Source organism: Pelodiscus sinensis, chromosome 5, assembly GCF_052426305.1.
Source record: "Pelodiscus sinensis isolate ZL-2025 chromosome 5, ASM5242630v1, whole genome shotgun sequence".
Lineage (NCBI taxonomy): Eukaryota > Metazoa > Chordata > Testudines > Trionychidae > Pelodiscus > Pelodiscus sinensis.
The window spans coordinates 20,486,917-20,499,877 of NC_143056.1; the positions used below are offsets into that span (position 1 = coordinate 20,486,917).

The 12,961-nt window shown below is 44.1% G+C and overlaps 1 protein-coding gene across 7 annotated transcripts in view; it reads right to left on the reverse strand.

Annotated features, from left to right (window-relative positions):
* MARK3 (microtubule affinity regulating kinase 3) overlaps positions 1-12,961 on the reverse strand; it is a 115,521-nt gene that overhangs the window by 29,105 nt on the left and 73,455 nt on the right. For all 7 annotated transcript variants that reach the window (XM_089778343.1, XM_006130994.5, XM_006130993.5 and 4 more), the window contains 3 exons: positions 12,407-12,519; positions 8,737-8,890; positions 4,463-4,680 (listed from right to left, as the gene is read on the reverse strand). In XM_089778343.1, the coding sequence (XP_089634469.1) occupies positions 4,463-4,680; positions 8,737-8,890; positions 12,407-12,519 (485 nt within the window). The remainder of the gene's footprint in view (positions 1-4,462; positions 4,681-8,736; positions 8,891-12,406; positions 12,520-12,961) is intronic.

Sequence of the window (12,961 nt, forward strand, 5' to 3'; positions counted from 1 at the left end):
ACACTGACTGGCATGAATACAAAGATTAAGTCAAGAATACACAACACACAGGCCCTATTTAAATCTGTTCTACTGATACTGTATTAATAAAATGCAATATTTACCCAATTTCCACCCATATGGCAGCTGAGTAGAGCACCATAGGAATACAAAAGAGCAGTGTACGTCAGTAAGCTGTTTCAACTGCATTGGACGAGTAAGCTACATGTACAGTCAGCTACATTAGCAGACACAGCAAAGGAAGGAGGGAAGATAAATGGCTCTTAAGGAGTTACTTGCTAATTCATCAAAAGGTGACATAGCACCTGTAGGAGCTAGGAAGCCTCTCCACCCACTATATCTACCTTCCTCTGACCTGCCATCCTGAAGCATTCTGAAGGTTCTTTAGGTTGGGAGACACCAATAAGGTAGACATTTGGAAATATCAATCTGTGAATAGTATACATGAGTAATATGGCAGAATTATGTTGTGGCTAAAGACTTAGTTTTTGAATTTTTAATTGAATAAACTAGTGCTAGTTTCCAGCAATTTTTAAGGCAAATAAATTTGACAAGTATTTTGCTAGTGGAATTAATCTGGATTCCTACTTCATAACTGGTTTGCAAAGCTATCTGACTTGCAAGAGCCTACATGCTCAATCACCTTTAGAAGCTATGCTTCTACATTCCCTACCCCCCCCCCCCATTGGCTGCACAGACATGCATAACACTTGCCTGTAAGTATATATTTCCAGACTTTTAAAATATTTTGCTGTAAAAGCCTGGTATGCAATTGTTTAATGTATGCAAGTGTAACAGTTAAGAGTTACACTTTAAAAAAAAAAAAAAAAAAATCATAGATTAATCCTCAACAAGGACTAGGCCTATACTAAGTTTCAAAGTTTTGCCATATTGTGGTATACCTATTTGCAAAACTGGTTAATTTTTTTTTAAAGGAAGAGAGGCAATGGTAATTCTGATTCTAGGAAGTCATCTCGAGGGATTATCAAATGCAGGATTTATGCATCTTTATGAAAGAAGATGGGACTTCTGTACGTGAAAGATTTTTTTGCACTGAGTGTGGCAGGTCAGCACCAAGAAAACACACTTTCTTCTGGCGGAATGCCAACTACCAGAGTGTTTACATTTTATAGCCAATTCCTGAACTGTGTGGGAAATAAGAAATTCCTATATACATACCAGTTATAACAATGAATTCTACAAATGACTATATAAGAACTCGGGTTGGAAAACTTAAAAGTTTACCTGGTTAAGCATTAAAAGAACCAGGAACAATAACACCATCATTTCCTGTACTTGTATAATGTCGTTTCAGATTATATAAACCACATTACTTATGTAGTACCATTGTACGAATCAGTGTGTAAGTATTCAATGGATCTGTCACTATAGCCCAAATTTTTATTTCAATTACAACAATATAAAATTGGAAACCCCTGGAATAAAGCCACTGATTTCAGGATGTAGTTGGTGTAACAGAGCAAACCAAAATACCCAAGAATGAAGCACTGAAGCTATCGTGCAGACATGGTGAAAAAAGGGCAGTCTTATTGAGTATGGAGCAAAAGCATAGTGCTACTGAATAAAAAAAAAAAAAGATTATTCGAGTGAAGATAGTAGTAGGACAAAACCAATTTCAAAGGGCACTCTGAGACCAGATAACCCAGAACACCAGGAGAGAGAGAAACAATTAACAGGATGTTTAACTCTAATCATAAGGTAGGGGACGAGGAGGATGGGGAGAGAAAAAAGAAAACACGCTGCACAGAGTAGATTTATGAACCACAGCTGAAGAGAAGACAGAGGAGGAGATCCCTCTTGAAGGAGTTCCTTGCCAGAGTATAGCTGAGAACGAGTTGACTGGAAGATTCCAGGAACTGAGGTAGTGGCTCTTGGTGGTACACAACCAATAAGAGAGACTGAAGGTCTTCTGCCAAGGTACATTTTGAACTTAGAGGAGTAAAAAGGTTTGAACTAGAGACATTCTGTCATTTTTTACATTGCAACCATGGAATTCAAGTGCAATAATCTTGCCAGGGTGGCATCTTCTATATACATACATCCACACACATAAGAAGTTGAATGTTGCAGAAAATTTGAGTTTACGAAAACAGACTTACGATGAAAACTTTGCCAACCTTAGTTATAAAAGGCTGCAACCAGCAAAATGTTCAGTTGAAAGGAGACAAATTAATTTGGGAACAGAGCTAAGGTAGATACTACATTCTGAATGAAGGAAAAACCCCAGCTCCCTAAACTTACTAGCTGAAGCATCTGGAAGTTAGTTTCAGTGATACTCCCGCACAATGATCAGCTGAAAGTACTACAGCCACAAGATCAGAGGATCATTTTAAGAGGACTCAAGTCCCGAAGCTGAGCACTATGTTTAAGCAAAAATTAAATTCACATTTGGGGGGGGGGGGGGTTAAACCTGTACCTGTTTTGTAATGTGTTAATTACTGGGTGGAGGGCAGGAATCAATGGAGTAAGCCACATAAATGCATTTTTAAAATATTTTAAGGATTGCCTAATCAAAGTACAGGCCAGGAGTCAGCAACCTTTCCGAAGTGCCACGCCAAGATTTAACCCTCCTGCTCTAGGCCGCACCGCTCTCCTGGGATGGGGAGCCTCTCTCGACGATGAACCCTGCTTGGTCTCCTGCCTTGGGCTCCACTCCAGCTGATCCTGTGGGGAGAGGAGGACCAGCGCATCCTGGAAGCTGGATGCTGTGTGGAGTCCCGGGGGTAACCCACCCCCAAGCAGGAAGCCAGCGCTGCTCGAATGATGCAGGGAGAGGGGGCGTGCACGCAATGCTGGATCACCAGCACGGGCTCGGGTCAGGGTGGCCATCAGGGAAATGAGCAAGGCGGGGGTGGATGACACTGGGGTGTCCAGCCCTGCTGGAGGCAGGATCCCATGGGGATCCGGTGCATGGCACCCTCACCTTCCTGCCAGAGACTCAGGGACCAATGTGGCTTTGGGGCAGAGGGACCCTCCCCCCCATGCATTTTCCTTTCCCCCCACCCAACCCCAGAGCTACAGCGCGGGCAGCACTCACCCTCTAGCGGGGGCCCGGTAGTGCTGGCAGATGGGCATGACTTCAGTGCTATCTTTATCCCACCTGCCAGGGGCACCATGAAGTAGAAAGGGAGGTGAGCGGATCAGGGAGTGCCAAGGCTGCAGGGATGGGGTTGCGCAAGAGCAACAGACTGGAGGAGGCGGTGACAGGACTCCCAGGCACAGGCAGCGGAGGGGCTGGAAAGAGGCTCTGCATCCCTCTACCCACCTCTAAATCAGGAAGACAGCACCCCAGAGTGGGCCCCCCCCCCTCCCTGTGGCTGCCACACCTCAGCCTGCCCCCGCCAGCTGGCTTAGGGGCACCCGGCTCTACCATGTGGCCTAGCCACTCCCAGAGCAGCCCCACTCAGCCATGTGACCCGGCTGCCGCCAGAGCACCCTTGCTTCTCCATTTGGGCTGATCACCCCCACAGCAGCCGCCCGCCATGCAGCGCTGCTGGCTGGGCCACATGGCTGCCACAGAGCAAGAACCAAGGCTGTGGTGAGGCTGACCCAGCAGAGACAGCCTCACTATGGCCCATCTCCCACACGGTTCCCGGAGCAGCCACAACTCTGCTATGCAGCCCTGGTCCCAGCTGCAGGAGGAGCAGCCATCACAGTTACATGGGCCAAGTCCTGACCCCAGCCACTGGAGGAACTTGCCTGGCTGAGACCCCACACGCTCACCATCACCAGCAGCTCTCCTGCTTCCACCAGCTCACTGCTACATGAGTTGGGCGGGCAGAGAAGGGGGAGAGCACAGCCCAATTTGCAGCCTCCCCACCTGCCCCCCAGAGCTAGTGCTGCAGCTATGCACTGGCCATAAGGCTCCAGCGGTAGCACGGGCTCCCTGCTGTACAGGGGCAGAAAGGGCTGGGGAGCCTGAGCTCCTGCTGTGCATTCCACTCAAAATCAGATTGTGTGCCACTTTATGGCATGCGTGCCGTAGTTTACCAAACCGTGGTATAGGTGATCCTTTTTAATCAATGTATGCAAAAGGATATGGGATACAGAAGTTTTTTGCTGAGGAGGACACCTAAAAGAGCAGGTGGGATTTCAGAGATCACCTCTGACCCATACTATCTGCTTCACAGGATAGCTTCTCAGTTCCTTTTCTTGTCTTGGATTTATTTAAAATGTACCTCTGGTTCTTATCCTAATGAACTAATTCAGAAATGATAATAGTGAAAAGTATTAAATTCCTGGGAAGGTGACAGAAGCAAACAGTATATAACTGAGTATATGAGATACCTACATCTGCTCCTGGGTAATGAAGTGAAAAGAAGATAAAATCATTGAAACACAAATAAACAAAAGCCAGTGACAGACCATTGGGTTAAGTGACAGTCTCCTACTCAAAGTGTTTCGTTTTCATATGCTTTAAGAAATAAATGCTTCCACTTACGCTGGGGACAGCAGAACTTTTCTTACGTTCAGGAATATCAGCCTTATTTGGATTGTTAGCGTTTCCAAGCATGGGGCTAGCTGGAGCAACTCCTCTTCCACCAACAGCACTACTGCTAGATTTCCTTGACTGAATTCCATCTTCTTTCAGGTCACTGTCTGTAGTACTAGTCTGGCTTCTTTTTGGATACGCCACTACTGGAGGGATAGATGGCCCAGCTAAAAAAGAAAAGATGTCCCCCCGCCAAATGTGGAAGTTAACACTTTTGCTATTTATTATGCAAATACATTTATAAGCACATATCTGTAGTGTAATGCCTTCTGAACCTTTGACCGCTTAAGTTCGTTATCTTTGACTTTTAAGAGGTCTACAAATACAGCCGTTCCCCAACTTACGACCACCTCGACTTACAACCATCCGCACTTACGACCAACCTCGCGGCAACACGTGTTTGCGTGTCTGTGGTCAGGCAGCGTGTTTAAGTTTCATTCCCTCACAGTGTTTTCGGTGTTTGCTTATGGCCATCATGTCAAGTAAAAGAAAAAGGGCTAGTGATAAGGGTGGTAAGAAAAGAAAGAGAATAACTATTGATTAGGAACAGAAAATAGCAATAGTGAGACAATATGAAGGGGGTCAAACAGTGTCCTTCATGTCGCGTAAGTTAGGGCTATCAAAATCTATCATCAGCACCATTATAAAGGATAGCAATCACATGCGTGAAGCAGTGAAAGGGTCTGCTCCTATGAAATCAAAAATTCTAACAAAGCAAAGAGCAGGTCCCATCCTGGAAATGGAAAAACTCTTAGTGCTGTGGATGGAAGACCAAATTGAAAAACGCACGCCATTAAGTCTCATGATGATACAAACTAAGGCTCGTAGTCTTTTTGAAGACTTAAAGAAAAAGGAGGGGTATGACTATGACTAAACTTTCACTGCCAGTCACGGTTGGTTCAACCATTTCAAGATGCGTGCAAACCTTCATAATGTGAAATTAAGTGGGGAGGCAGCCAGTGCTGATTTGAAAGCTGCAGAACCTTTCATAGAAGAACTGGATAAGCTGATAGAAGAAGGAAATTATTTTTCAGAACAGACCTTTAAAATTGATGAGACTGATCTCTTTTAGAAGAAAATGCCCAAATGTACCTACATACATAAAGAAGCAAAAACTATGCCTGGTTATAAGGCTTTCAAAGGTCATCTAACAGTCTTGTTAGGAGGCAATGTTTCTGGGTATAAATTGAAACCCCTCTTGATTTATCGCTCTGAAAACCCTAGAGTCTTCAAGAATATCAGCAAGGCTACTTTACCAGTCCATTATCGTGCTAATAAGAAAGCCTGGATGACGCTTGCACTTTTTGAAGATTGGTTCATGAACTGCTTCATCCCTGAAGTCAAGTCATATTTTCTGGAGAAAGGAATTCATTTCCAAATTTTGCTTATTTTGGATAATGCTCCAAGTCACCCTCAATACCTAACTGACCTACATTTAGATGTGAAAGTGGTGTTTCTGCCTCCCAACACCACATCTATTCTCCAACCCATGGACCAGGAGGCCATAGCTGCTTTCAAAGCATATTATCTTCGCAACACATTTGCAAAGGCAGTAGCTGCCACAGAACGTGAAAACGGCAAAACATTACATGAATTTTGGAAGGACAACAACATTCTGCATTGCATATGGAATGTTGCTGCAGGGTGGGAAGAAGTCACTCCACAATGTATGAATGGCATATGGAAGAAAATCCTAAAAAGATTTGTGAACTGTTTCAAAGGCTATGAAAAAGAAAAGGCACTGGAAGACATTTCTAATAACATTGTACAGTTGGTGAAAGAAGTGGATCTGGAAATGGATAATGAAGACATACACCAACTGGTTGAGGATGTCGGGGAGGAGCTGAGCAATGAAGATGTAATACAGCTCAAGGCGGAGAGGGTAGCAGAGAAAGAGACAAACAGCCCAAGAAGAAGCAGCAGCCACCCCCAAAAACTTTGTGATGAAAATGGCTGCAGCTTTCAGCAGAATAAATGACGGAATGCAAATGTTTGAAAAAATAGACCCTAATGTTGTGAGAGTCTCAATGGTGGATCGTTTAATTCAGGACGCCCTGGCTTGCTATAAGGAAATTTATAATGAGAAGAAAAAACAAATTGTCCAGTCCAAAATGGATATTTATTTTAAAGAAAGCCACCAGCAGTGCTGCCTCCCATACTGAACCAATGCCTTCTAGAAGCAAAGGAACTGCTGAAATAGAATGTATTGATGATGTTCTTACTGTAGTTTTTTACTCCTCCAATTCCTTATCCAATTAATTCAATTCACATTACCGTATTTAAATTACTGCATTGTGTTTTGTATTTCATGTTCATGTTTGTTAAATAAAGTTTGCTGTTGCTGCAGTAGTGTTTTTTTCTCGTGTTTCTATTTTTCGTTATGGATTGCTGTGCTGGTGCTTGGTTACACTTAGAGTGCTTCGTATGGGGTATTTCTGACTTATGAACAAATCGAGTTACGACCAGCTATTCAGAACGTAACCTGTTCTTAAGTCGGGGAACAGCTGTAGGGGGAAACGGCTCATTAAATTTAAGAAAATATCTCATCCTTGTACATGCTGAAGACTATGGCATAAAAACTTTTCCAAACTTCTGGATACTGATCTCTGCCGTATCCATTTTTTTAAAAAACCATGTATAACAAACATGAGTTGCTCAAAAGCAAAGTTGATTTTTAAAAATTGAATAAAGTGAAGATTTAAACCAAGTCTTAAAGCTTCCTTTAACATAATTTTCTAAAGATATAGAATTTGTAAACATTCTCCAGTAAGACAGATGGGTGGTGAATAGACAGCTACTTAAATTCTTTAGCTGGAGATGTTCCTCAGATTTTAGCGTAAGAAAAATCTATTAAACACTCTTAAAGGTCCCCTAAAGGCTCTTACAGTATTTGGCTTGACTACGGAAGTTTAACATTTGAACACTACCTCTTGTACTTTTCCAATAATTCCTCTTTTACTTTAAATGTTGAGCCATATCTTTGGCTATGCTTTATTCTCTTTCTTGCCATTGACACAAAAATGTAAACTAGTTTAAACCCAGATAGAGATTTCCCTTGAGCAAGGGATCTCCAATTGCATGAAGTTGTTGTAGCAGGTTCTTGGTCACTTGGTTTTAATTCCTCCCAATTCAATAGGCATTCCAGAGCCTAGCCAGAACCAGCAATGTTCCAGCAATGGTGAAATGGCAACTGGAAGCAATTACTGCTGGCACAAAACCTATCCTGATTTGTGCCATTGGCCCCCACAGGCCTGCAGAATTGGGGGGGGGGGGGGGAATAGCAGAAAGCTGTTCTGGTACCCCTAAAGGTGAGGCAAAATATTCAAAAGCCCAACTATTTGTACAAATCCTATGCCAGATATTAAAATGTAAGGAGTTGAGATGTAGATGTTACATTTTGAAAAATCAGACCTCCTCTCCGGACATACTTAATGAGGATACAAATAAAGTCAAAACAATTAAAATGTCTCGGTTGCTTTCTTCAAACACTAACCAAACTGATTCTACATACACGAAAACTTAAATGACAATGTAATCTGAGGGGAGTCAGGGAGTGGAAAGAGACTTCTCCTGCCTGCAAATATCCCCTGTAGTATATTCAGGTCCCAAGGAGATTCCCTTTGTGAGGCAGTGTGTAGGCAGAAAGATTTGTAAGATATTTAAATAAACTTGATAAGAATGTTCTGCATCCCCATGAAGCAGAAAAGTTCTAAATTTGGCAGGGGCCACTGGTACTCTTTAAAAACTAGACCTCTGCAGGGAATTCAAGTGTCAAGCCTCCAAAGGAAACAAGAAGAAATACTGGTGAAAAGACAGTTTTCCAAGTTCTTTTAGACAAAGGCTGACCTATGAAGTCAAAAGGAAACAAAAGCTGTATGGCAATAATGGAAGTTGGGGATAGTGAAGGATGCACTTCATACTGAACAAGAGAATTTGCAAGATGTTTAACTTGTGCTTTGTATTTTCCTGGGATGGCCCCATAGGCAAGAGAAAATATTGTCATAATAGAAAAAGTTGGCTCACTCAGTAAATCTTTAAAAAGATCTCTCTGAGGAGGTCTTAATTATACATAAGAATACCTGATCGCTGTAAAACAATTAGTACCAGATTTTAAATTACAAGACCATAAGCAAGTTAGTCACTTTTAAAAGGTGCAGGCTGTAAGGAAGTATCAAATATTTATTAATAGATGTGTGTTATCACACTAAAACAGGGTCTCTCACCATGATCACTGTACCGTCGCTGTTTTTGGCTGGAAGATATGCTTCTCTGCACTTTGTGATGAGGTGATTGTCCAGTGCTATTGTTGAGATCGCTACTTGGCCTAACTTTAGCAAGAGAAAGGTTGCTGCTGGAGCTTGAATCACTAGCATCCAACTAAGAGAAAATTTAAAAATGAGTTTCAATCAAAATGAACGTCCAGAGAGTCTCAAGTTCATCTTAAGTAAGCAAATAATTTTCCTTAAAAATGCCCTAATTAGATCCAGTTCTGTACCTGGAGGATTAGTACAAACATAAATAATGTTTTATTCATTTTTCACTCAAATAGTGTTAAAGTAGTAACCAAATCTATACAAAACTACATTCACTATACAAAACACTGCATAGTTTGAATTATTTCTGAAATGTTAGGAGCATTATATGAAAAAGTTATTTTGCTGAGAAACAATTATCTTCTAATTCCTTCCACAGGGATAAAGTTGAGGAGAGAAGAGGGCGTTTGCTTCTGAAGTTTGCTTCCGTTTGTGCTCATTTTGGAGCAGGACCATATTCTAATGTCTGCATAGATTGCCAACCACACATTTGATGCTACAATAAAAAAGTAGATACTTCTTTTAAAAGTACATTAAAATGCTTAACCAATGTTTTAATAGTTGTTTTGTTTTAAAAATAGCCAGCATAAGATAGCCTATAATACTAAAGTCAAAATTTGGTGTTTTAGTCCACAATGAAGTTATTGCTAAGACCCTAATTGAATCTATGGATGTGAATGGCTAACCAGTTAATTGGTAAGCATTGCCCTTACAGTTATAATCCCACTTACACAGGCTTTCTACTTTCCAATAAATTCTCTTTCTGCACTGAAATGTTCAATGCTTGTTTACTACGGAAGAAAGAACACTCTCTCGATTTTCAGCTCTGAGTTCCACAAAGGTGAAATATAAATTCCCCTCCTTTCCCATTCCCTAAAACAAAAAAGTTACCATGCTTCCACCATACGAGTAATAAAAAAGCAGATCTTTTGAACTAAAAAAGATTAACATATACATATTAATTCAATGAGAACTGAGTATGTTTGAAAAAATTAAGATAAAATCTATTCTAAAAATATCATTATATATAGTAGCCCAATGTCTGTGACTAACGCTGAAATGCTGGCTGTACCCTCTGAGCGGCGCTGTTGCCCCCCGCTGTGGTGCTTGGCTGACTTCTGCGCCGCTCAGCCGGGCCGCGCGCAGGAGCAAGCAGCTGTTTGGGTGCTGCATAGGGAGCGCGGGGCTCAAACGGCCGTTTGCGCCACTTGCTCCCACGCAGCGGCCCGGCTGAACGGCGCAGAAGTCAGCCGAGCGCCACGGCAGGAGGCAACAGCGCCGCCCAGAGGGAACAGCTAGGGGGCGGGGCCTGGACGAGCGTGAGTCTCTGACATCAGGAAAGGGCACCGGATTCAAAAGGAGGAAAGCGGAGCAGACGCAGAAAACGCGGAGGAGAACGGAGGAGGTGGAGGACAGCGAGAGACACACAGCAAGAGGAGGAGAAGAAAACACTGAATGAGAGGCGGGAGGGGGAGAAGAGAGAGACAAGGAGAGAGAGGCAGGAGGCTGATGAGATCTGAGAGCGACGGGGAGGCAGTAGGAGGAGGAGAGAAAGAGAGAGAGAGGCCGTTTGTGCTGCTTGCTCCCGCACAATGGCCCGGCTGAGCAGCGCAGAAGTCAGCCGAGCGCCACGGTGGGAGGCGAAGGGGGGTGGAGCAGTGACATACACGCCTGAGGCGGGGCCTGGACCAGTGTGCATCCCCGATCGAGACAGAGAAGAGCGGGGGGGGGGGGAGGGGGAGAGAGAGAGACAGAGAGAGAGAGAGAGAGACAGAGACAGGAGGGGGAGAAGAGAGGCAGAAGGCGGAGGAGAGCTGAGAGAGAGAGAGGGAGGAAGGCAGGAGGAGGAGGAGGAGGAGGAGGAGGAGGAGAGAGAGAGAGAGAGAGAGAGAGAGACGGAGCAAGAGACCGGAGGCTCAGGAGAGCAGACCGACGTGGAGGAGAGACCTGAAAATCCCGTCTTATGACGGGCTAATAGGCTAGTTTCTAAAGATTGCTCAATAGATTCTTGCTAAGACGTGGGCTCTCAACATTTTTATGTAGACTACATTATAGACAGATTGCTTCTCCTCCCATTTTCAACATTCAAGATTATGCAGTATATTTGAGGCAACTAAAACAACTGTTTAGATGGAGAAAACTTATTTACGACTTTGATCGGATATATATAGTCCCTTTTTTTGAAAAGTTTCTCTTGATGCTTAAGGAAAAAGCCATCTTCTTTTGTTCTTAATTTCCATTTTATTACTCTCTTCCAACATGGATTCCCCACACATTCAGTTCACTGAAGTGGCCATACCTGCGGACACTCGGGTAAATAAAGCATCTAGTGATCCTCCCACAGGGGCTAACCCTAGGGAACTGCATCTGGCTTGTGGCCCACTTACTGATCACCCGTGGGCCAGGGACATGAAGACACTCAGTCTGTGCACAGGTGTGACCCTCAACGAACGCAAACAGGACTATATTGGATGCCTGCACATCAACAGTGGAATATGTACATAGACAAGCATTTAAAAAACTATGGGGCAATGGGGCCTCCTCTTTCCTTTATGCCAGTGGTCAACAACCAGTAGATTGGAATCTACTGGTAGATCTTGGAGCCTTTGACAGGTGATCCTGACAGGTTTGGTCAGGAGGCTGTCAAGTGCAGGCACTTCATCTGCCCTGCTCAGCACTGCCGTGCTGCTCCTGCCCTCTGCCTTGGGAGCTGCCTCCTACGCCCAGGAATCTCTTGCTTGCTGCGCAGGGCGCAGGAAGAAGAGGATGGTGTGCTGATGTCAGGGTGCCCCTCCCCTCACCCTGTTCCTATTCTCCATACAGGGGGGCAGGAATGGAGAGAGTTTGCTGGCTGTTTCTGGAACTAGGGGTAAGCCTGTCTTAGTCTCCTGCACCACCACCCAGAAGCTACTTGTGGTAAGCGGTGCCCAGCGGGAGCCTGCATTCCAAATTCTGGCCCCAGTCCTGAACTTCTCCTGCTCCCCAAACCACTGCCCTAGCTCTGAGTCCCCCTGCACCCAAACTCCCTCCCAGAGCCTACACACTGACCCCCCTGCTGTTCAACTACCTCAGCTCAGAACCCCTCCCACACTTCAGATCCTTTAGCCCAAGATCAGAGTCTGCATCCCCTTCCCCTACACCTCTGCCCCCAGCCTGATAAAAGTGAGTATGAGAGAGGGAGGGAGGGAGGGAGGATGGAGTGAGCAGGGGAGGGGCCTCGGAGAAGGGGTGGGAAGGAGGTGGGGGCAAGAGTGTTTGGGTTTGAAGTAGATCCTGGATTGCACTTACATTCAAAAAGTAATCTCATGTTTAAAAAGGTTGGAGACCACTGCTTTATACCCTTGAGCACAGAAACACACAAGGACATTTAGGATATAGGTTCAGCCAAAACGGGCATTACCAGCCAAAAGAATCTGATCTTGTCCACATGATGGACCATGCACCCAGTAGTAGAACCAATGTAAACAATTTCTTGACTAAGTTAATACAAGTGAAACTTCTAGTTCAATCATTTGCTCTCTTCAGTTTTTTTGCATTTAGCATCAGTTTGTTTTAAATTTTTTTCCTGCTGTATACTCACCTCTGATGATTTTCTCCCTAATAATAAGTATGTTGCTGTGATTTCATCATATTTCATTTTACTAAGGGATTCTTGAATTTCTTCTTGAGAATATCCCATTCCAACCATAATATCTGAAAGAAAGAAGCATTTGTAAGTTGCAATATGCTGACACACTGACTGAATGTTTATGTTCAAAAGAAGAGGTTATTCACATCGTGCAGTAACTGAGGTTCTTTGAGATGTGTATCCCTGTAGATGCTGCACTCCAAGTGACAGTGCATCCCAATCAGTTTCTTCTAAAATGCACACCTTCGTGGCTGTGAACAAAAAATTCTACCCCCGTCCACATCCTTTGCAGAGCCACGCAGCAGCATTCACTTTCCTGCTGGAAGGGGAGCAGCGCTGTGGATTCCTGATCCAGTGGCAGCCCAGAGACATGGCTGGTGGGGCCATGTTGGGGGTGGCTGCCCCATGTGCTGCAGCTAGAGCCGAGGCTGCAGTGAAGCTGTTCCTAATAGGGCAGCCTCACCCTGACCCCAGTTCCAGCTCCAGTGGCTGCCACGCAGCCTGGCC